Source organism: Lygodium microphyllum, chromosome 9, assembly GCF_053477565.2.
Source record: "Lygodium microphyllum isolate KBCC chromosome 9, Lygodium_microphyllum_v1.1.10, whole genome shotgun sequence".
NCBI lineage: Eukaryota > Viridiplantae > Streptophyta > Polypodiopsida > Schizaeales > Lygodiaceae > Lygodium > Lygodium microphyllum.
This window is the reverse complement of record NC_141143.1, coordinates 70,339,371-70,364,881: the sequence shown is the minus strand read 5'-3', so window position 1 is coordinate 70,364,881 and position 25,511 is coordinate 70,339,371. Positions and strand designations below refer to the sequence as shown.

Below are 25,511 nucleotides of genomic sequence, written 5' to 3'. Positions count from 1 at the left end.
TGTTGGTATGCACAATTTGGATAATTATAGGTTTAAGTATGTAAATGTAAATCAAGGAGACTCTCGAAGCAAACATACTTCCCAAAGTATATCCAACACTTCTATTTCATTCGAGTATTGTATTGGTAGTTCTTTTTCTCTAATTCCTTTCATTCCTCCATCTTCTAGTCAACACATAGATTTTCTTTATTCTGCTTTCAATAATTTAGGATTGCATCCTACGCCTGCATCAAGCAAGCTAGGATTTGAATCATCTATTTCAATTCCTAGTACCTTTTCTTTTTCATCACCAATGTTGGCTATCCATAGCCACTCTGTACCCTGGTACATTGTTAGCAAGAATTCCATCTTTTAAAATTGTGCCTTACACACACTTGCAAGTAAGCACATCTATCTATCCTAGGATGGCTATGATAGGCATCCCCCTCATTGCCCTCGGACATCCACCCCCCCATCTATTAGCCTCTCAAACGCAAAGGATTTTCTCCGCCTATGGTGCACCATCCCTCACTCCATGGGTCACTCTGGCCCAGGGATTTCCATCCTCTGCCTACCGCATCCCCATCCGTCGGCTACCACGCCCATGCCTAGTCTGCCCACACCCGCTTTTGGATCCACTATGCACACATCTCGCTTGCATAGTAGGCCCTCTAGACTTAATCTCCAAGTGTACTCCACTCTTCCGCCCAACCCAACCTATTCCTTACTCCACACTACCAATCCTATTTCTATGACCAAGAAGGCCTTCACGGAGAAGACTCGTTTTAATGGGTCAAATTTCACCACTTGGTCTAACTTTATACAACAAGTGCTTGAATTCCAAGGTCTTTGGGACCTAGTTATTGACCCAAAGCCTATGCTAGACCCTCGATTGACTCACCCTAATCACATCCATAACGGAGAGCTTGAAATGCCAGAGCCCAAATTTAGTTAATGGAAAAATCGCTTCCTAAGTTCCATTTGCAATCGCAGCACTCTCCCCTTGCATTTGAGCGTTGGAGCCATCTTCTTGACTACTATGCAGCAAGAGATTGAACATGTTGTATCAATCTTAACTTTGAGCTTCAAGAGTTTTCTATTAAGAAAGAGGATGACCTAAAAGTCAAGCTAACCAAATATAGGTGGCTACTTGCTAACTTTACCACTACTGGCTCACTGAAGTCAAATGACAATCAGGTTACATTCATTTTAAACAAGCTGCCCAAAAAATACTTTCACTTTATCCAACACATCATTTCATTGCCCTACTTACTAACCTTCTAATGAGTTTAAATGTCAGTTCTACAAGGTTACATGATGAATAAGTACTTCCCAAATTCTTATTCAAAGAGGGGTCTAATTGCCTCTTCTTCACAAGGGAAAACCAGAGGTGGCAAGAACTCTCAATATGCAAAGACAACTCAAAACAAGGGTGACACCTCCAGTGCAGGTGTAACACTTCCCTGATGCTCTCCATTATAGCTCTAACCCCCTTGATGCCCAGAAGTCTTTGTATTTGTATATGAGCCAACAGCTCAAGAAAGGCAAAGAACTTCCCCACTACAGAAGCTAACTGTGAAGAGAACCTCCCTCAGGATAGAAGAGTCCTCTCTCTAATGGCATTTTAAAAAGAAATTATTGCCAAATATTCACACAACCCAGTTGAAACCTTATTGAATAGTCCTTGCAGCCTGGCACAAGTCATTTCATAAATCATGCATATAAAGATATTGAACAACACAACAAGTCTATTCACTATAAGCTACAGGATGATGTATTAATGATATGCAGTATATTAGCATCCTGCAGATAGTAAGAATATATGTTAAAAATAAACTTGGCAATCATTGGAAGATCATGTTAAATGTCAGCTTGAAAAACTCAGCAAGTCCAACTACCAAACTGAAAGGGAGTACGGCTTAGCTTACTAGCTGGTTCATTAATTTTATATGAAAACTCAAAATTAAATACAAAAGGACCGGATAATTGAGCTACAATGACAATTAGGATCATTTGATGAGGCCATATCAGGAACAAAAGCTGAAAAAGAAAAACCAAAAACAGAGAAAGAGAGAAAAAAAAAGTACATTCAAATCAAGGGCTCTACTGGTTTCACAGATTTTAGAATTTAAAGCTTACATCAAACATTGTTGTATCACCCCAAGAAGTTGCCATTGCTGCCCTGAGAACATTCTTCTGAAGATCAGATAAGGTCATAATACCCTCAAGTAAATCATTTTCATCTACCACAAGAACACAATGCTGCCCAGCATCAATCATTAATTTGACTGCTTCCTTCACTGTTGCTGTAGCATGCACCTTCACAAACTTCTTTGACATGGCTTGTTCAACCTGAAATCGTTCATTCACTAACTCATCATTAACAAAATCCCAAGAACATGGATTTGCTACATCATGACAAAGTGGTAGCATGGATTAAGATAAGTCACTGCAGCACAAACTAGTGTAAAGGCCAAGAATAGCTTCATGATTGAGAAAGAAGTGTGGGGTCATCTCTGGCCAAACTGAATTCAAGTCAGGATCAAACACAGTGGAATATATGTAAAGGACAGGTACAAAGGAGACATCAGACCTTCAACTCTTCAAGAAGTCCTTCTTCCGAGACCATATCAGGGCCCACAGTACCATGGATGGTACACAATTCAACACTCGTTTCATCATTCCTCATAATCCATGCCCGTTGGGCATGTTCAGGATGTGAGCTACTTGGAACTCCTGCATACCCCCGAGGGGACAGAAGAGAGCTTGATGAAGAATTTTGAGAACCAGGTTTCTTTGCAACAGCTGGCACCCATATAGCAAGTCCCACTGCACCCTGTAAACAGAATAGTAAAAACCTGGCTAACATCAGTACAACTAGGCAAACTTGTGGCAAACATTAAAACATTTGTTCAAGCCTGGTATTTTGACATGACTACTGGAAGCTACAAGTCAAAACGCACTCCAGTGTTTTTGTTAACAAGGTTATAAAAAGGGAAATTAGAAGACCAAGAAATAGAAACAAGAAAAGTAGCAGCACAATTAGCAACTTCAATATACTAGTCACATCATCTTTTCTAGTCCCCACAGCCTAGAAGCAAGGCACATGTCAAACAAAGACCCAAAAGAAACTCTCAACAGGATGACTGTAGAATCAGTCTGGACCCTGACCCTTGAACTCATGGTTGCTGCAGTCTGCAATAGCCAGAAAGCATCATAGAGAGCTGGAAACATTGCATACAAAAGTCCCAATAGCAACACCAGAATAACTTGCAACCTCCAGAAGTTCATTGAAAATACATAAAATAAAACAAACAATGCCACATAAAGATGAAGCCTCCACTCATAAATGCAGGAACGTGATGGCACTTTTCTGAGAGCCTTTTATGCGAACTTCATTCATGTGGTGTAGAAGCTTGACAAATAACTCTAAACTTTAGCTTGACAAATAACTACAAACTTTAGATACCCACTCATAGCCCTATGTGTCAGCAGACAAATGACCATGAACAAATTCTTTTGAGAATGGTGTGGGACCCACAGCAAACATCAGCTCTACACACTATGGGAGGATGGGAATAGAAGGAACTCTACACAGCCATACATAAGTATCCAATTCCTAGAAGTATGTGACGTCAGAATTTATTGGTGCAAAACCATGGCATTCATGCATAGAAAGCAAGAGCCCAAAAAGGAGATGCTTTTCAATGTTATAGTAACGTGCCTATCAAGCGCTCCCTTGACAACACGATTTTGGTAGCCCATCAAGAGACAAACCTAGGCAACGCCATCTAGAACTCCCGGAAAAGTGAGGGGAAACAATTGAACAGCAAGGAAGCAAGACACAACATAGTGGAGTAAAACAGAACCAAATGTGAAATGGCCATGATGCCCAAGCTAACCCTCTACAAATATGCAATGCGGCCTGCTCTTGATCCGGATCTTCTTTCTATTTTTGCGGGAATTGTAACGTTCCATTCGTAATAACCCCCCCCCCCCCCCCCCCCGGCCGGCCGCCGCTGAACAGGTGGTGAGGGGAAGTGGGACGTCGATGATGTTGAGGTGGGGAGGAAGGACACGATGATGAAAATGATGGACGAGGGAGGCCACGGGTGTCACCAGGTGGTGATACTTATTACAGATGCTTTTCTTATTTACTGATATAAATATTTTATTTTTCTTTTCTTTTGTTGCTGTTGCTTTTTACCCCCAGAGTTCTCTTGGAATAAGCGGAATCTTTGCATGGCCAGAAGAGGCAGCCATTGGGACAAATTGGACTAATGGTTTGTCTGAGCCTTAGGACCAATTTCATATTGAATGGGCACTGAAGAATAGAATGCCAGTGATTTGGGACTGTGTGCTTAGCCACTAGAGATGGTGCTGGACAACGAGCCTGGCCAAGATAGAAGATGCACATGTGAGAATGCTCACGGAATAAAAGTAGCTGTAACTGAGCCACATTACACTTTCGATGTGGTCGCAATGATAAAAGTTGCACAGAACAACTTAAGGAATGCAGGGGTCACCATTCCTAAAATTTAGGAAGTTACTATTTTTGGACCCCAGAATTTTTTCGCGTCATTGTCTTCGTTTTTACACGAGGATTAATTCTCTGGTCTGTGCCGAGATCAAATTTTGCACCGATCATGGAGAATTTTAGACTGGAAGGTTTAAACGGGAAAATTCTTACATGTATGCCATGTGGCACAAATTCCCAAAAGAGAGGGAGAGAGAGAGAGAGAGAGAAAGAGAGAGAGAGAACATTAAAAAAAACGTAATAGGCATAAGGGGCAGAAGGGAGAATGAAGTTAGGAGGAGCTGAGGGCAGATTGCTGCAAGAAAACCAGTCATGGAGAGTACTTCTACATCTCTGACTCAAGCACGAGGTAGAGCTTGCTCCCTCTGATCACCTCTCTCTCTATCCTCTGAAGAAATGCTTTGCATGATGGATTGATTTCATCAAAGGTACAATTCTGTGTTTTCTCTGCACATGCTGAATCGTAAGAATAGTGAACTCTGCACATGCTGAATGGTAAGAACAGTGAACTCTACTCATGCTGAATAAGAACAGAGAACTTTGCACATGCTGAATCGTAAGAACAGTGAACTCTACACATACTGAATCGTAAGAACAGTGAACTCTGTTCATGCTGAATAAGAACAGTGAACTCTGCACATGCTGAATCATAAGAACAGTGAACTCTGCTCATGCTGAATCATAAGCATGCTGAATCGTAAGAACAGTGAACTCTGCTCATGCTGAACAAGAACAGTGAACTCTGCTCAGGCTGAATCGTAAGAACAGTGAACTCTGCTCATGCTGAATAAGAACAGTGAACTCTGCTCGTGCTGAATAAGAACAGTGAACTCTGCACATGCTGAATCGTAAGAACAGTGAACTTTGCTCATGTTGAACAATAAGAACAGTGTGCTGGACAGTAAGAACAGTGAATTCTGCACATGCTGGACAGTAAGGGATGTTGATCTAGACATGCTGTACTCTTACTATACAGCTGGGATTTACTTAGAAGAGATGAAAACCAACTATTCACAGGTTATGTATTTTGGAACATTACCATTTTTGTAATTTTCTATCTTTTAATTGATAAAGAAATACTGAGAGGGGCGCCGGTCTTCGGGACCAATCTAATGTTGAGCGAGGGAGAGAGGTCTCTGTTTATATGTGTATGTAAAGTCCAGGTGTTAATTGAAGGAACTACCGCTTTATGTGATTCATAGACCGGTTGTGTTACATAAATAAGGTAAATTACGCAGGCACGAGGGATGACCGTCCTTTACACAAACTTAAAAATACTCCACCACATCTCCAAGCGCTGGAGGCCAATTTAACTTTGGGGCCAAAGGCGTATAAATGGTAGCAAACTTTAAAGGAGGCAAATAAAATACCTGAAACTTGGGCTCAATTTGAATCTGTCTTTTTGAAAGAATTCCTTCCTCAAAATGAAATGGAAAGAAATTAGGAAGATTGGGATTATGTCAGACAAAAGGGACCCCTGCTGACATATCTAGAGGAATATCGTGAGATAATCCTCAAATTGGAAGGAATTGATGAATTTCAAAAGACAAGAGGATTCATTAGGGAACTAGATAAGGCCTGTAAAAAGGAAGTAAAAAGGAGTTCGCCTAAGACGCTTGAAGAGGCAATTAAATTTGCATTAATCAATGAAGATAGTACACGTCCAGGTACACTCACTAGTCTCACTGATACGGAGCCCAAGACTAAGGAATTGAAAACCTCAAAATTTGTAGGCAAATTTAAAAGGAAAATGCCATTTTTTAAGGGCAAGAAACAACCTTTTGAAAAGAAACAATATGTAAGGCCAAAGTTAAGTCCAGATGACTTTGATAAGGCCAAAAAAGAAAAGTTGTGTTTCAATTGCCTATCCCCTAACCATGCTGCCTGGAATTGCCCTCAAATGAAAAAGGGGGAAGATAAAGGAAAGGATAAGGACAAGGGCAAGGGAAAAGAAAAACAAATCCATGTAGTGCAAACTCTAGAATAAAAGGGGCATGAAAGGCATAAATCTTTAGAGGTTTTGCACAAGGATGTACAACACAGGTGTTGTATGTCAACTTCTATGTGGCAGTCTACCTTTGGGCCACATGATTTAGTTAAAGTGCATGGATTGATAGCTGGAAAGAGGGTTAGAGTCATGATTGATGACTCCGCTACCCACAATTTCATAAATTATGCACTTGTCAAAAAATTGAAACTTCCCCAACAAAAGAGTGGACATCAATATGTTGTTCGTATGATGCAAGATCAAGATAATAAAATATGGGATACAATGGTATCCAATTTGGAAATTGAGATCCAAGGATATAAAGATAAACTTGATTTCCAAATTATGAATATGGAAAGAGCCGATATTGCTTTAGGGAGGGAGTGGCTATGGGGATTGGAACCATCCTTAAAACGTAGTTATCATCATAATACACTGGAATTTGAAAGGGATGGTAATACTTTTGTGATTCAAGGTGAACATGAAGTATCTGATAATCCTTTGTTGTGTTCCACTGAGGTTCAGAAGCTGATAAAGAAGGAAGCTTGTGAGGTATATATGTTATGGTCTCTTTCTGTACAAAACACTTTTACTTTCTGTAATATAAAGCAACAATTTTCTTATGTTTGTGAGTTGAATGTAAATAATAAATTTAAGTGGTTTGTTAGATGACTTTAAAGATGTGTTTCCTTCTGATTTACCAAGTGGCCTTCCAATAGAGAGGGGTGATATAAATCACCCAATTGACACAAATAAGGATACACACCCTATTTCTAAGCCACCTTATAAGTTAAGTGAAACACAGCACCAAGAAGTTGAAAGACAAATTAAGGATTACCTTGATAAAGGGTTTATACAATCCAGTAATTCACCTTGGGCTTCGCCAATTTTATTAGTAAAGAAAAAAGATGGTTCTATGCGACTTTGTGGAAGATCTTTTTGATCAATTACAGGGGGCAAAATTCTTCACAAAGATAGATTTAAGATCAGGCTATCACCAAGTAAGAATTAAGGCACAAGATGTTCCTAAGACAGCATTTCGTACTAGATACGGACATTATGATTTTCTGGTGATGCCTTTTGGCCTCACTAATGCACCAACTACCTTTATGAAGCTGATGAATAGTGTGTTACGGCCCTATCTAGGACATTTTGTAGTAGTCTTCTTGGATGATATCTTGATCTTTAGTAAATTAAGAGAAGAACATTTGGAACACTTACAATCAGTATTCCAACTGTTAAGAACACATTCCCTTTATGCGAAGAAAACTAAATGTGAATTCTTCACACAAGAGGTCAAATATTTGGGGCATATTATCTCAAAAGAGGGAATCAAGATGGATCCAAAAAAAATAAGGGCAATTATTGAATGGCTATCTCCAAGAAACCTGAAAGAGCTGCAGATCTTCCTAGGTTTATCTGGATTTTATCATAGATTCATTCGAGATTATGCCAAAATAGTTGTTCCAATGACAAACCAACTTAAAGGGAAAGGAAAGAGCTTTAATTGGGGAGCAGACCAAAATGAAAGTTTTCAAAAACTTAAGGTAGCTATTGCTACAGCTCCAGTACTATTAATTGTGGATCCCAATAAACCATTTGTGGTTGAAGCCAATGCCAATGATAAGGTGATAGGCGCAGTCTTATTAACAAGAAGGTCGACCAGTTGCTTTTGAAAGCAAGAAATTAGACCGTGCAAAACAGAATTATTATGTTTATGAGAGGGAGCTGTATGCAATAGTACATGCAATGAAGAAATGGAGGTATTATTTGTACGATGCCAAACTGTTGATCTTGTCGGATCATGAAAGCATTAAGTGGCTTAATGACCAACCGGATCTACAAGGGCGTAAAGCCAGATGGACCGAACTCCTCCAAGAGTTCGACTATGAGATAAGGTATAGAAAAGGAAAGTATAATATAGTAGCTGATGCACTCAGCAGAATGCCCATCATAAATGAATTGAGTTTTACTCAGTTCACTTCCGACTTGCTTGAATCTTTAAAAGGGAAATGCCAGGTTGATCCGGCATATTCCAACATATGGGAAGCAATAAAAAATGGGGATCCAAATGGAAGAGGCTCCACTGAGGAAGGAATATCGGAGGGTGTTCAACAAGGAAATGGAGCATTAGGGGTTACTCAAACCGGATTCAAGTGGAAGAATTTTACCATTAATAATGGTTATTTACTCTACAAGGGTAGGGTATGTGTCCGAAAGATAAAGAAATAAGGCGCTAGATACTCTTTGAGTGTCATGATACCCCTAGCGCAGGACATCCAAGAGTTAATAAGACTTATAGTCTTATTAAAAGGCAGTTCTATTGGCCTGGAATGAATAAGGACGTCCTTCACTATGTGGTCAAATGTAATAAATGCCAGGTTAATAAAGCTGAAAGATTGAAAATGGAAGGACTTTTCCATCCATTAGAGATTCCTTCGGGAAAATGGGAGAGTATCTCCATGGATTTTATTGTTGCATTACCCAGAACATGGAGGGGGCACGACTCTGTGTGGGTGATTGTGGATAGGTTAACCAAAATGGCTAGGTTCATTCCAACTTCAACTGATGTTAAAACATCAGAATTGGCTAGATTGTTCGTAGAGAACATATACCGATTGTATGGCCTTCCGGCAAATATAGTTTTTAATCGGGATAGAAAATTTGATAGTCAATTTTGGCGTGCGGTATTTAGGAAGTCGGATACTAAACTTAACATGAGTACGGCGGACCACCTGCAAACAGATGGGCAAACTGAAAGGGTTAACCAAATCCTTGAAGATATGCTCAGGGCATATGTAAGTAAAAGGCAAACTAATTGGGAAGAGTATCTATCGATAGCAGAGTTTGCATATAATAGTGCCAAGCACTCTTCCACTAGATATAGTCCATTTATGTTAATGTATGGATTTCAGCCCAGAGCTCCTCATGCAGTAGGAATGCATAAGGAAAAGGTTCAGGCAGCCAAGGATTTTTTGGAGGATATGAACAGTATGTTAAAATTTGCTCAAGAAAATATTAAGAAAGCTCAAAATCGAGCTAGAGCTTATGCAGATCCTCACCAAAGAGACATCTCCTTTGAAGAAGGAGAATTGGTCTATCTTAAAGTGCCTGAACAAACTAAAACCATGAAAACGGGACAATGTGCAAAAATTTCACCCAGGTATTGTGGTCCTTTCACAATACTTAAAAAAGTGGGAGAACAGGCTTACAGGCTCCAACTGCCTTCTGGTAGTAATACATCCAGATTTTCATGTAAGTAAGTTAAAGAAGAAGCTGGGTGATTTGGATAATCTAATCCTAAATGATAACATTGAGGAGTTAATAGATGACCAATCTAATCCACATGAACCAGAAAGAATATTAAATGTTCGTAACAGACGAACAAGGAATACTATTTATCAAGAATGTTTGGTCAAATGGAAAGATTGTTCAGAAGAAAGCTCAACATAGGAGCGAGTAAGTATCTTAAGGAAAAGGTTTCCCAATTTACAGTTAGACCTTCCAAGTATCGTTTTCGAGGACGAAACCGATTCTTAAAGGGAAGGAAATGTTACATAAATAAGGTAAATTACGGGAAACAAGCACGAGAGATGACCGTCCGGGGGCCTTGGGCGCCCGAATGGGGTTTAGGGGAGCCTAGAATGAAAGAGAGCCCAAGAATAGTAAGACTCACCAAGAATTGACAACTGGCAATCGGATCACGATGGGAGTTGCCAGCAATTAACTAGGCAAGGTTGGGTGGAGAATCGTATCTCGTGCCTCTGTTTTGAATCGAAGTGTGTGGTATTCCTTTGGCCTCATCACTGAATCGCCCATCATGACTCCAACAGGTTGCATACGGGCCTACTACCTCCCCTCCCTCTCAACCAGTCCGCCATGCTTATGACAAGTGGTGGGTGGGGAAAGACCACCACCACCACACCTCTTCCACACACCTCCCCTCCCAAAGCAAGCATAGGGCATCTTGCTGCCGGTTGTGAGAGAGAGAGAGAGAGAGAGAGAGAGAGAGAGAGAGAGAGGTAACAGAGAGGTTGAGAGAGAACGAGGGAGAATAATCTAAGGAGGATTCTTCTTCTTTTCCCCTTGTTAGAGGGTGACCACACATGTTGTAAAGTCTTGCATCCATCCTATGAAGGTTTCGCATTGAGTAATGGTTAAAGAGTTATCTTGTGCTACCAAACCATGAATTGAGTACAACTCACACAATAATTCAGAGATTACTTTGCATTAGAAGATAGTCTTGCATCGTTACAAATTTGTCTCACATTCTTTAGGGGAAAGGAAGATAAAGTCAATTAAAATTCTGCACAATATCGCTCTTTGATCCCCCCGTGACCTTTATCGCATTGTTTGGAAAAAGATAGAATCGGTTGTTGGTTGATCATCGAACAACACCCTAAATGTTTTTACATCCAGCTAATTGTTGGATTGTAGTTTGGATGATTATTCTAAGTGCTTGTGATTGATGGTAAATGCCTGGCACGGATCTATGATGACAAGTTGCCATGGGAATAAAGGAATGTTTTCATGGACAATGACATTAGGACTAAATGCCTTATTTGTGCTTGATTCTTAATTGGATTAATTAAGGAATGATATTTTACACAGGTGGATCATCTCCAAGGTCACACCGTGTTGCAATCCGAGAAGGGCAATGCTCGACTCACGGGCCAAAGGTCGAGTGGTGAAAAGGCCAACCACGGAAGTCGTGTCTCACTCTTAGGTCGCTTAGGGTCAAGTGGAGCTCTAGACACCCCTTGCCAAGTCCAAACCGAAGTTGAAGACTGTCGTAAGCCCAACCTCTGTGGCGTTGAAAGATGTTATTCTAGATAATGGATGGAAATTATGGTACCATGTGATTTTGACCAGATACTTCTGTTGGACAGAAGGAATACATAATTTCTCCTATATGGGTAGGAGACAAAGATTAACTGGAAAATAAGTTAAGGAACTTGTTTGTCAAAAGAACTATTTGAACTGTTTTCGTGTCGGTGCCACAAATTACACGAACGAACCTTGTTCCTATAAGACTTAATTAAGAAAGTTGACTTTGAATGTCACACATAAATGTGATAGGAGCTAATTAGAAAACTAAAACTACCAAGGGAAGCGGGTGGGCAAAATCCCCAATGGGTCCGTTCTACGGTAGGGTGGTCCCAGAGAACTGGGAGGCTTCTCACAAGGTTTTACTATCATGTGACCTTTAGAAATTGTTAGGTAAGAACCTTGGTTCATGCTGTTTTAGGGGACCGGAATGGAACTATGTTCTACGGGCAGAGAGGTTGAGCGGCACATCCCTCTTATTTCCCATTCTCTTTAAACCAAGTGCGGCATGGATCTGCTTCAGATTGGGTATCTCTGCGTAAAGTAGTATGTCTAGGACCCGACGCTAGAATGCTATCAGGAGACCTTGACCACTTGGGACCCAAGTTTCAAGTCGATCCTAGTGGGTTCGGTCGCGAACGTTCCGTTGCGAGGCAGACTCAAAAAACCCTAGGCGACAAACCCCATGGCATTCCATGGAAGTGTCGGGCGGGGTCGCTTAGACTCATTTCTCGGTGAACCGCTAGACGTGCTTGGACACGGGCACGTTACAAGAATGAAGCATGACCAATTCTGTTACTGCATGTACTCGACAAATATCAAAGAAGTACATCGCCTCAATTGCATGGCTGGAGCTAAAGTCTACGAGAGATGAATATAATGCATCTCATAGCAGTCCAGGGGGAATGGGGCCCCCACCAAGGCTTGCAATCCTGTAGTGTGAAATACAAGCTATGATAATTCAAAATGTGGAGAAACAAGGACCATATCTCCTGTCGAGTGCCCACAAAGAGAGTAGATGACGAATGACCAAAGCTCCACCAAGGTGGTGTACCTTAAAGGGATCCATTTGCTAAAGACTACTTGGCACACCTTCCAAATGTGCCACCCCAAGCTCCTGTACCTCCAATCGTGATGGCAGCCCTCTACAAATGTTAATGCACTACTATCACATCTTCTATCTATAAACTTAGCAAACTCATCTATGTACAATCAAAAAGCTATAGGAGAGTGGGCAGAGATTGTGCCATTAGAATGAGAAATAAACTTTAATGATTTAATTGAACCTCACCTAAGATTTTTAATTAAAATGATCTTAATTCTAGTAGTCCTAGCTCTTGGCATGGTGACTATTACACAAGCAATGAAGCATTTGACACTCAGCATGCAATGGACAAGTGCATGGGTTATGTATTGCAAGGGCAAGGCAAAAGGAACTTGAGACATGTACAATTTCCAAAGAACCATAGAAATTCTGTGATTTTTAAGGTTTAGTGACCATTTCAAGGTTTTGCCTAATAAACAACTTAGTTCAAATGTGCAGTAGACCCAAAGCTTAAGTTTGGCCCAATGAACAGCTTACTTATTAATAATTATTAATCAGCCAAGGATTAGCAAGCTCTTAATCATATCCAAATTTTCATTAAGAAGTGGATGCTTACTCATGTAAAAATTTGATCTTGGCTATTTCAGGCCTCTTTATCTTTCATTTGTGGGTCATAAGTTTGGAGACAACATTCTTTTCTTCTTTGCTATAGAAATTAAATAATTCATATATGAAAAACGAGAGCCAAAGGCATGTATGGAGTCAGGGTAGTAGCAAATTTTATCCTCCTAGCATGGGGATGTAAAGAAATACTCGAACACAGAACACAAATATAATTGCAAACTGATAATAAAACTCCCTTGGGTCAAGGTAACTAAAAGACAATTAACATTGAAGATGAATCAATTTAATAGATACAATGCTGAGATGCTCAATGCAGTAAACACACTATGCAGAGTGAATATAAAACCTCAAGCCCCTGTGCGTTCGAAGGACCAATGCAAAGAGTATGAGCTACACAGAGTGTTGTATTTTGTATGCATCCAAAAACACAACAGACAATCTCCAAATGTGATCAGCAAGCACAAACACAGATCTGTAGCATCTTAATCAAGCTTTAAAAATAGTACTAAGTAGTAGCTCTGAACATTGAATAGCAAGCTGGAGATGATCCAAAAAACCAAGGCAACAAGCAACTAGCTGCAAAACACAACTATCAATTGCCCATAGAGATGACAACAACTACTATAGGCAGCCAACACACACTACAAGCATCCCACTTCAAAGCAACCAAAGCATCCGGCCAATAACCCAAGGACCTACCAAGACTATAGAGGCGATGGTTATCTTACCAAGGGAGCCCAAAGGGTCACCCCGGAGAGGCAAAGGTATTAGATAAAGGGTGCTCATCGCCTGCCCAATGGCCTACAACATACTGCAAAGGTGATAAAACCAACTTGAACTTTTTTTGTTTTTTTGGTTTGCCTTTTTTTTCCACTTTGGTTTGATCCTATTAACTATGTGTACCTTAACAAGAAGTAAAAGGATTGGTCACATCCAACACATCACAAAACAAAAATTAAACCTATCCACCCATATGTGTTACTAAAGAAGAACATATGGAGGATATGTGCAAGATGTTGCTAGAGAGACTACCCTAAGAGACTGCCATGTGAGCTACTATGGTGGGTCCAAGGCGACTACTCTCTCACTAAAAAGAGATAAATATGCACAAATGCATGTTTACCAAAGCAAAATGCTAATACAAATGCATGGGGTAATGCAAAGGGAACTGCCAAATGTCATGCTTAAGCAAAATACTATGCAACAGTTCCGCTTAGACAACGCCCTCACAAGGGAATTGTTCACTTACCCAAGCGCCCTTTTACAATCATGATCATCTAGATTGCGAACAAATGATGATACAATGGTATGAAAAACCAAGACCTTGTAAGCACAAAGAGAAGAACCCCCCCAAAAAACGCACCACAAGATGGTGGAAGGAGAAGCACCCCTTCTCTCCCCAAGATACCAATGTGGATGGTGTTAGAGCTGGACATTTCCTAGACTGGCAGGGGGAGCAGAAGCAGCTTGTGCAGCAAGCGACAGGGGCAGGTTGTGTGCCACATGGCAGACAGCTGCTGTCTGGTCAGCTGCCGACCTGTATATTCTGGCCATTATTTTCAGCCTATAAATAGGTTTTTTATTCAGCAGCCTTCGTCAGTTGTGCCTCACAGATTTTAGACTGCAGACCACGGAGATTGCTCTCGAGGCTGACGGAGACCGAGATCTTCGAGATGGAGACATACACAGATATTCTCTCTGCACCTGTGTATAATTCTGTATCCTTATACAACATTCTTCACTGCAGATTTTCTGTGTTTCACTGTCTCTCTCTCTCTCTCTCTCTCTCTCTCTCTCTCTCTCTCTCTCTCTCTCTATTCACTCTATCTTGGTCATTCGCTTCCACATTGCACTCTCACAAATGGGAGAAAAGACAAGCATACAAAGAAGTGAGATGCATGTCCAACTTAAAGCCCATGAAATGAATGGCCGTGTACCCTAAGTGAATTGTTCTTTCTCAACTAAGAGATGTTGGGAATAAACGCCCTCGTGCCTTTTAAATGTGCTCGGGTGTGAACACACCCTTAGCACTTATACTTTCATATATATATATATATATAAACCTAAAGTGGTACACTCGTCATTGTACCCAAAAATCGTATTCACTCTCTCCACTACTACTCTCTCTCTCTCTCTCTCTCTCTCTCTCTCTCACACACACACTACTGCTAACACCCACTGAGTGTCTTGATCCTCGTGCTTGCCCCTCACTGCAAACAAGTATCAGAGCTGTGACAAGGAGTCCACGCTTCTCGAGATGAAGCAGACGGCAGGTGTTGCAAGAGTCACAAGCAGGCTCATAAGCAAGAGAGGCAGTCAACAAGTACAGAAGAGGCAATCGACTGGTGCAGAAGCATGACACAGACTTGATTGGACTCGTGGACAATCAACGACCAATTGAGCGGGGGAGCAGGCCACTGCAGCTGACGAACGACCAGCTAGTAACTAGTGGGCGAGCAGGATGCGGTGATGAACGACCAAGCGGCAACCACACAATTGTCAGCACGTGACAGAACGGACAAGCGATGAGGCGGCAACCTACACACCAGGTCAACGGACCCGTCATCCAACATTTTTTCTCTTCAAAATCTTTTTTTTTTAAATTCCCCTACCTAGGGTTCACGCGTGGAGGCACAACTTCAACTTTTTGTGCAATCTAAGCCCAGAAATTTGGCGCTTCTCCAGATTGCGCACTGTTCATGCAAAATTTAGGCATCCGTGTCAGAATTTGCAGACATTGTGCGCATTTGAATTGGGAATTTCACCAAAATTATTGAAATTTTGCTCATCTGAGTGAAATTTCTCAACATTGGACCCATAAAATTTGGGGCTTTTACTATATTGGTGAAATTCTGTTCAACTGAGTCAGATTGGCTGACATTGGTGAACATTTGGACATGAGAAATTTGGGGCTTTTGCAAAATCTTGTGAAATTTTGCTAATTTTGCCCGTTTTATGCTTTCGGGAACATGTACTAATGCAATTGGGACAGAATGGTCAGTGAAATTTGGGGGTTTCGCTGAAATTGCCCTATATGGCAAAACTAGCATATTCTATGCATGTCAAAGACAGTGCAAATGTATGGTTAATGCTTTGAGCAGAAAATTTTTGGGGCTTTTGACCATGCAAGTCAAATTTTATGCCCGTGGGTACATGTACAACAGAAATTGCAGCTCAAATTTGTGACTTCTCATGTAATGTGATGTATTTGTCCCTCGAACAGCTGTAATCAGTTGTGGAGTACTATAGCACAAGGTTTGATGCTTCTGAAAATTTATTTGCAGATCTGAAAATTCTGCTTTTACGTGGTTAATTATTGCTGGTTGGTACTTGTATGTACCTTGGTCACTTGTGTGACAGTTTGGGCCTGCATTTGCTGAATTTTCTGATCACATTTGGACTGAAAATCATGGCTGGCAGCAGTGATAGCAGTCATCTCATGCACATTAAGAGGCTTGAAGGAGCACATAACTTTGCAGTCTAGCAAAAACAGTGCTATAATATCCTGTTGCAAAAGAAGCAAGCAAGGCCGATTAAGACCAAAGGGGCAAAGCCCGCAGATATGGAACAGGAAGATTGGGATGAGTCAAATGAGCTTGTACGCTCAACCATTGAGCTATCGATTTTTTATGCCTTGCTGTTTAACATTGAAGGTTTGGATTTTGCCTATGCTATTTGGACTCGACTGGAAGAACTATATGCCCAGAAGACAGCCGCAAGCAAAGTTTACTAGCTGAAAAAGCTTATGGATTTGCGTATGGAGGGTACAGCAATGTCTACTCACTTGAGTAAGTTCAACTCCATTTTCAGTCAGTTGGTTGCCTTGAAGTTCTTGATTGATGAAGAATTTAAGGCTACGTTCTTGCTTTGCACTCTTCCAAAGAGTTGGAATACATTCAGGACGACTATGAGCAATTCTAATGTGATTCTTTTGTATGCTGATGTAGAGAGTGCTCTACTCATGAAAGAAATGAATCGGCATAACAATGCATCCAATAAGTCTTGTAGTGCTTTGCATACTAGGGGCAGATCACAGAAGAAAGGCAAATCTGACAGCAAGGGATGCAGTAAATCACGTGGCAAAGATGTTAAATGCCATCATTGTGGCAAGAAGGGTCACTTTAAACGTGACTACTACAAATGGACAAAAGAGAAAGGAAAGGGCAAGAAAACAGATGATAGCAAGGAAGAGAAGAAAGAGAGTCATCCTAAGAAGAGCAGTGTCAAAATTGAAGAGGTGAATGTAGTCACTCATGACAGTGACAGTGGGAATGACGTACTCTTGGTCTCTTCACCCTTTGGAGCACATGCTTTACTTGCACAGATACAGATGATGGCATGCATACCTGGATTCTTGATTCAGGTGCTTCCTTTCATGTCACCCCTCATCATGAGTGGTTCTCTGCCTATACAAGGGGTCGACATGGTGTTGTCCATCTTGGGGACAACTATGCATGTGACATTGCAGGTATTGGCAGTGTGCAGTTACAGATTCAGCATGGTTCTGTCTTCACACTTCAGCATGTACGGCATGTACCTCAGCTCAAGAAGAGCTTGACTAGCACGGGGCAGCTAGATGATGATGGTTTTCATACCACCTTTGGTGATGGGAAATGGAAGATCTATAAGGGATCTAGAGCTATTTCCAAAGGTTGCAAGAGTGATACTTTGTATCCACTTCATGTATCTAGTGTGCCTGAGTGACATTGCAAGTATTGGCAATGTGCAGTTGCAGATTCAGCATGGTTCTGTCTTCACACTTCAGTATGTACGGCATGTACCTCAGCTCAAGAAGAGCTTGACTAGCACGGGGCAGCTAGATGATGATGGTTTTCATACCACCTTTGGTGATGGGAAACGGAAGATCTATAAGGGATCTAGAGCTATTTCCAAAGGTTGCAAGAGTGATACTTTGTATCCACTTCATGTATCTAGTGTGCGTGACCCCCTTGTTGCCATGACCGAGCAGCCAAGTGTTTCCTTGTGGCATGCCCGGTTGGGACACATGAGTCAAACAGGAATGAAAGTGCTTTCTCGTTTGGGTTACTTGCTTTGTCTTCATTATGCTCATTTTGAGAATTGTGATCATTGTGTTTATGGTAAACATGCACAGACGTCTCATAAAAATTCTCTTTCATTGAAATCTTCTCCTCTAGAGTTAGTACATTCAGATGTATGTCACATACCAAGATTATCTTTAGGGAGAAAGAAATATTTTGTCACCTTTGTCGATGATGCTACATAGGAGGTATGGGTTTACCCTATTCATAGCAAGGATAATGTGCTTAATAAGTTTAAACAATTCTTGGCATTGGCTGAAAATCAGACACGTAAGACACTTAAGTGTCTTCGCTTTGACAATGGTGGGGAATATGTGTCCAAAGCCTTTTTTCAGGCATTTTGTGACAGCAAAGAAATCAAGAGGGAGCTCACTGCCCCCCATAATCCACCCCAAAATGGAGTTGCAAAGCGTATGAATCCGACCATACAAGATAAGGTCCGTACGATGCTGTCTCATGCTACATTACCCATGGTTTTTGGGCAGAGGCTGTTATGACAGCCATACACTTAATTAATCGGTCACCAAACAGATCTTTCGGAGGGAGTTCCCCAAGAAGCGTGGTGGGGCAAGCCACCTTTATATGCTCACCTGAAAGTGTTTGGCTGCGAGGCTTTTGTACACATTTGTAAAGAAAAATGCAGCAAACTTGAGCCAAAGTCCTGTAAATGCATTTTTCTAGGATATAGTGACGAGGGTGAAATGGGGTATAGATTATGGGATCCCGAGAAAAGGAAAGTAATATGCAGCAATGATGTTATCTTCCAAGAAGATTGCATGCATAAACAGGCTGAAAAGACTAAGAAGGTCCGTAGGGTTGTATTCCGGGAAAAAATACCTTTTGGATAGTAAAATGTACCCGTTGTACAGCAACAAATACCTGCTGTAAATGAACCTCTAAATGCATACATAATACTGGAAATGATCAGCCAACTATTGCCCATCATAATGACCCACTACATGTGTGAGAACAGCCAGGACAGCAAGCCGTTAATGCTGATTTCCAGGTTGAAATGCCAAGACAGCAAGCTGAAAATGCTCAACAGCTAGCAAACAATGATCATTGGGTTAGGAGATCTTCTAGGGCTACTAGACAACCTGGTAGATTCATTCCTGGCGCAAACAATGTGGCTGATTATATCATGTTAACAGATTGTATTGAACCGTTTGCTTCAAGGAAGCAATGGACAGACAAGATAGCAAGAAATGGTATAAAGCCATGTTGTCAAAAATAGAATCTCTTGAAAAAAATGGCACTTGGGACTTGGTGCAGTTGCCTAAAGGGCAGAAAACACTTCCATGCAAACGGGTTTACAAGAAGAAGGTCACTTCTGGTTCCTCACCAAAATACAAAGCAAGATTGGTTGCAAAGGGGTACAAGTAGGAAGACGGAATTGACTTTGATGAGATCTTCTCTCCTGTAGTCAAGATGACTACATTGAGAACCATTTTGGGCTTGGTTGCAACTGAAGATATGGAGCTCATACAGATGGATGTAAAGATTGCATTCTTACATGGTGATCTGCATGAAGACATATATATGCAGCAGCCTAAAGGGTTTGTGAAAAAAGGAAAAGAAAAGATGGTATATAAACTCAAAAGGAGTTTGTATGGACTGAAATAAGCACCAAGAGAATGGTATCATAAGTTTGATACATTTATGTAGTCTCAAGGTTTCCATAGAAGTCAAGTGGATCACTCCTTGTACACCAAGAAGGCAGCAAATGGCAGCTTGATTATCTTGATTCTGTATGTTGATGACATGTTGATTAGTGGCAAGGATACTCATGCCTTGGACTCACTGAAGCAAAGTCTTCATGGCAGCTTTGACATGAAGGATCTCAGTGGTGCAAATCACATTCTTAGCATGCGAGTACTCAGAGATAGGTCAAAAGGATTACTCTATCTATTTCAACAGGAATATATCTCCAAGGTTTTGCAGGGTTTAAAAATGAAGGGGGCAAAACAATTGGGGTTTCATTGCCTCCACATGTGAAACTCAGTGCAGAGGACAGCCCTACGTCTGATGATGAGAAGGCTGAAATGGCCAAGATACCATATGCTTCAGCTGTTGGCAGTTTGATGTGTGCTATGGTTGCTACACGTCCTGACATTGCCTTTGCAATTGAAGTGGTTAGCAGATACATAGCAAACCCTGGCAAGAAGCATTGGGAAGCAATGAAAGGTATTATGAGATACCTCAAAGGCACAAAGGAGTTGTGCATCTGCTTTGGAAAGCAGAAGGCATCTGTCGTTGGCTTTACGGATGCAGACTATGCTAGTCATGCAGATTGCAAAAAGTTCACTTCTGGGTATGTGTTTACCTTCACAGGAGGAGCAATCTCTTGGATCTCCACGCTACAAAAGTGTGTTGCATTGTCTACTACAAAGACAGAGTATGTGGCTGCCACTGAGGCATGCAAGGAGGCTTTAAGGCTTTCACGTCTGGTGGGAGAGCTTGGCATTACAAAGTTACCTGTTCTCCATTGTGATAGTCAAAGTGCTATCATGCTTGCATGCAATCCCGTCTTTCATGCAAAGACAAAGCATATACAGGTGAAGTACCACTTCATTAGAGATGTACTTGACAACAAGAGCATTGAGCTTGTTAAAATGCATACAGATGATAATCCTGCAATCCTTCTCACGAAGGGTCTTCCAACACACCGGTTTGCTCATTGCAAACTGATGATGGGAGTTGGATAGATACATGTATTTCAGCTTTGTACATACCTAGACTTAGTTGATTCTTTTCTCCTCTTAAGGCACATTGTCTTAAGGTAGGAGATTGTTGGAAATAAAGGTCCTCATGTCTTTTAAATGTGCTCGGGTGTGAACACACCCTTAGCACTTGTATTTTCATATATATATATATATATATATATATATATATATATATATATAAACCTAAAGTGGTACACTCGTCATTGTACCCAAAAATCGTATTCACTCTCTCCACTACTCTGCTCTCTCTCACTCTCACTCTCACTGCTGCTAACAGCCACTGAGTGTCTCGATCCTCGCGCTCGCCCGTCACTACAAGAGATGATCGATCTTGTCGGTTGAGTACTCCAATTAGAAAGCACCTTGTGAAGAAAGAATGTGAAAAGAGATGAGTTGGGCTTTGATGGATGGTCCCTAGATGAAATACAAGTCAAAGATAATAAGGTATTGTCCTTGACATCAAGACCATAATAATGTCTCATCAAGGTCTCTATGGAAGGAGTAACCTAAAAAGACACCAAAGGACCCAAAGATGAAGGAGTCCAAGCCATTATGAGGTAGATTCATGTTGCTCATGCAAAACAAGATTTCATAATAGACACAAGATACTCTTAGAAGAGCACTTGCTCTAATACCATGTGAAGATATACTAGGTTTGCATAGAGAAAGCACTCCAGAGTGGATGAACACAACTAAAACACAAAGAGCTCAAACAAGAACAGCACAAGGAAAGAACAAGAGAGTAATGAATGAATGATTAAAGAGAACGTATTACATGTGTAGGGAGCTTAGCGAGCAAAGTCTGTCCAATAGTTGATGTCTCTCATGTGAGCAAACTAAGGAGAGTATTGAAAAGTGATGTATTCCATGAACAAATGTTGGGTGCAACAAATCCACCACTAATAATATCTAAGCAATAGATTGGATTTGCGGGTAATGAATGAAAGCACTCAAGGGCCAATCAATGCAATAGATGAACAGGCTGGCGGCAGCCCAAGCAGCTACAGTGACATGCTGGCAGCAAGGGTGGCACCTGCAAAGGTGCCTGGTAGCAACACAAAGGCAAGGTGGACAACCAGTGATGAAGATCGAGAGGTGGCAGCTAAATGAAATGGGCACAAGGGATTGCAAAGTGGTGTGCACACTGAGTCCCTTTTATAGAACACGAGCCAAAAAAAGTTTTATGTCACAAAAACATCTAGAGTGTCACACAAAAAAGAAAAATGTCTTTTTTGAGGCCATTTAATAAGCCAAAAAAAGGCCATAAAGATATAATAATTTACAAGGCAAAACTCAGTAGCTCAAAACTACTCTCTCATACAATGCAATTATCCCCCATATCATCTGTGAGATGATATCAAGCATCTATAGTCTTTGAAGAAGCTGATCATGTGGCATTGTATCAATGAATTGTGGAAACCCAATTAGCATGTAGTCTATGGGCTTGTGCCTGTTAGCGGTCATGTTTGCCATGCACTATCGTCTCCTTCCTATGAGCCTCAGTCTCAAACAGACAGGGACATTAGGAGCTCTAACATGTCTGTCATGTGCTTTGACAGAGAAGGCAGCTCTATTCAAAACATGAATTTCTTTTCTCAATTAACTTAGATATACATTTCTTAGTTTTGCTAGGCACCCATCAGCTTGTGCAGCCTTGCCAAGCTGCAATCTGCCACATGTGCCATGTTGGCCACTTCTAGTGTTGGAAGCGATAGGGACGTAGCTCAAGCAGGAGTGAACAAGTGAGTCTGGCGGCTTGAGAGAGTGTGAGCAGAGTGAAAGTACAAGACGATAAGAGTGTACCAACAATGTGTTGGTACACAAAGAATAAAATGTATTTATACTTAGGGCACGTAAAGGGTGCGTTCACATGTACAATGTGCGTGTACTATACATGGAGGTTACCGGGCCTTTATATCCCAACAACCTCCCATCTACAAGGTTATCTTGTGTTTTAATTTTGGTCAATGTGATTTGACCATCTTCCAGAATCTATCTGATGAAGTGATATCGCACATCTATATGCTTTGTGCGTGAATGATACATGGCATTCTTAGCCAGATACACAGCACTCTGGCTATCACATCCCAAAATTGCAGTACCCATAGACATGCCGAGATCATCTACAAGTCTGCTCAACCATACAGCTTCCTTAGAAGCTTCAATAGCTGATATGTATTCAGCTTCAGTGGTACTCAATGCAACAATATTCTGCAACCTAGAACACCAAGAAACAGCCCCACCAGCAACTATAAAGACATACCCATTGGTGGACCTATTTGTGTCCAAGTCACCTGCCATGTCTGCATCACAATAACCCTGCAAACTAAGTGCATCCTGCCCATAGCAAATACTTTTTCTTTGTGTACCCTTAAGGTATCGAAGAATACACTTGAGAGCCTCCCAATGTGCTTTGCCAAGATTTAACATAAACCTACTAACAACTCCCACTGCATGAGCAATGTCTGGACAAGTAGCAACCATAGCATACATAAGAGAGCCACAAGCTGATGCATAAGAAACTCCCTTCATAGCATTTGCTTCCACGTCATCTTTTGGGCTGTTGGCTTTGCTAAGCTTGAGATAAGGAGGTAAGGGTACCCCAAAAGACTTAGCTTCAGCCATGTTAAATCTGTCCAGTATCTTTCCAATGTACTTTTCTTGAGATAAAAACAGCAATTTCTGCATTCTATCTCTACAAATCCTCATGCCCAAAATATGCTCTACATTTCCCAAATCTTTCATGGAAAAAGCTGATTTCAGCTGATTTTTGAGAGCATCCAAGCTAGTCTTTCTTTTCCCAGCTAGTAACATATCATCCACATACAAAACAAGTATGATGGAGCTGCCATCTATATCCTTTTTCATGTACAAGCAATGATCTGCATGGTTGCATGTAAACTCATGAGATAGCATAAAAGTATCAAACTTTTTGTACCACTACCGTGGTGCTTGCTTCAGCCCATACAGACTGCATTTTAGCTTACACACCATCTGCTCTTTTCCAGGAACTCCAAAGCCCTCGGGCTATTTCATGTAGATGTCCTCATCAATGTCACCATGCAAGAAAGCTGTTTTTACATCCATTTGATACAGATCTAAATCCAAAACAGCAATAAGAGCAAAAAACACACATAAAGTGGTCATCTTCACAACAGGTAAGAAGACTTCTTGGAAGTCAATCCCTTCCTTTTGTGCATAGCCTTTGGCAACTAGCCTTGCCTTGTACTTGGGTTTCCCATCAACTATCTTGACTTTGTACACCCATTTGTTTGGAAGTGGCTTCCTTTCCTTTGGCAATGACACAAGATCCCAAGTATCATTTGCATATAGAGATTTAATCTCTTCCTGCATAGCTAGCTCCCACTTACTGTTGAACTCACATGACTTGGCCTCTTTGTATGTAAGAGGCTCACCCTCATCTATAAGCATCACATAATGCAAGGAGGGGTCAAACCTATGTGGTTGCCTTCTTACGCATATAGACCTGCATACCCAATGATCAACATTTTCAGGAATTGGGTATACATCAGGAGGTATATTATTTTCAGTATTCATTTGCTGCTGTAAACCATTTTCAGCATGCTGTTCATGCTGTACAACACCTTCATTTTCATTTCCAGCACCTGCATTTTCATAATCAGCAAGCCTATCTAGCTATCCATGACCTCCTTGTGCTTCTATTTGCTGTCCATCATCATCTGCCTCAAAAGTAACCGGCTGATCATCAGTTTCAGCCTATGGTATAGTACCTTGAGGCTCATATTTTGTTTCATTAAACACAACATTAGGGCTGCGAATAATTTTCTTGGACTAAGGTAACCACACTCTGTAGCCAAATTCACCCTCATCACCATAGCCCATGAAAATGCCTTTGATGGATTTTGGGTCAAGTTTATTCCTCAGCTCATCCCTAACATGCACAAAAGCATCACAACCAAATATGTGTAAATGGTCATATAAGGCCGATTTGCCAGACCAAACCTCCTCAGGGATGCCATTATTTAAGGACCTGTTTGGAGAGCGGTTGCAAATGTGAACCGCAGTTTTGAGTGCCTCTCCCCAAAATGCATGAGGGAGATTAGCAGTGGACAGCATGCACCGCACTCTTTCACATAAAGTCCTGTTATATCTTTCAGCCACCCCATTTGAAGAAGGGTTGTAAGGGGTTGTAAGCTTCCTCTTAATACCATGCAAGTCACAAAGGGACTTGAATTCAGTCGATGTGAACTCACCCCCATTATCAATTCTCAAGCATTTTAGCTTTCTACCTGTCTGACTGGTCACAAATGCATGAAAAGTTTTAAAAACAGCAAACACTTCACTTTTCTTTTTCAGCAAATACACCCATATCTTCTTGGAACAGTCATCAATAAAGGAGATAAAATATGCAGCACCACCCAACAATTTCATGGGCATACTACATACATCAGAATGCACTAAGTCCAAGACATTGGACTTACGTGAGACACCAGAGTAAAATGAATTTTTTATTTGCTTTCCAAACTGACACTCATTACAAAAATCAAGAGCCTTTTCCATCAACCCTCTTCAGAGAGGTAAGGACATCAAGTCCTTTTTGGCTCATATGGCCTAATCTCTTATGTCATAACTCCAAGTGGCTGCAAATTTCAGCAACTACAAGAAACTTGCCATTCAAGGCTTTATAGTGTAAACAATACAATGTGCCCTTCTTGGTTCCTTTTGCAATCAGCATGGAACCCTTTTT

The 25,511-nt window shown here is 41.0% G+C and overlaps 1 protein-coding gene across 6 annotated transcripts in view; it reads right to left on the bottom strand.

The window, feature by feature from the left end:
* Positions 1 to 25,511, bottom strand: part of CLC-F (chloride channel F) — a 116,649-nt gene that overhangs the window by 22,000 nt on the left and 69,138 nt on the right. For all 6 annotated transcript variants that reach the window (XR_015691851.1, XR_015691850.1, XR_015691853.1 and 3 more), the window contains exons 6-7: positions 2,573 to 2,815; positions 2,119 to 2,331 (exon numbers count right to left, since the gene is read on the bottom strand). Coding sequence is in view for 1 of the 6 variants with exons in the window: in XM_087684697.1 (XP_087540823.1) it covers positions 2,119 to 2,331; positions 2,573 to 2,815 (456 nt within the window). In the remaining 5 variants the exon portion in view is untranslated. The remainder of the gene's footprint in view (positions 1 to 2,118; positions 2,332 to 2,572; positions 2,816 to 25,511) is intronic.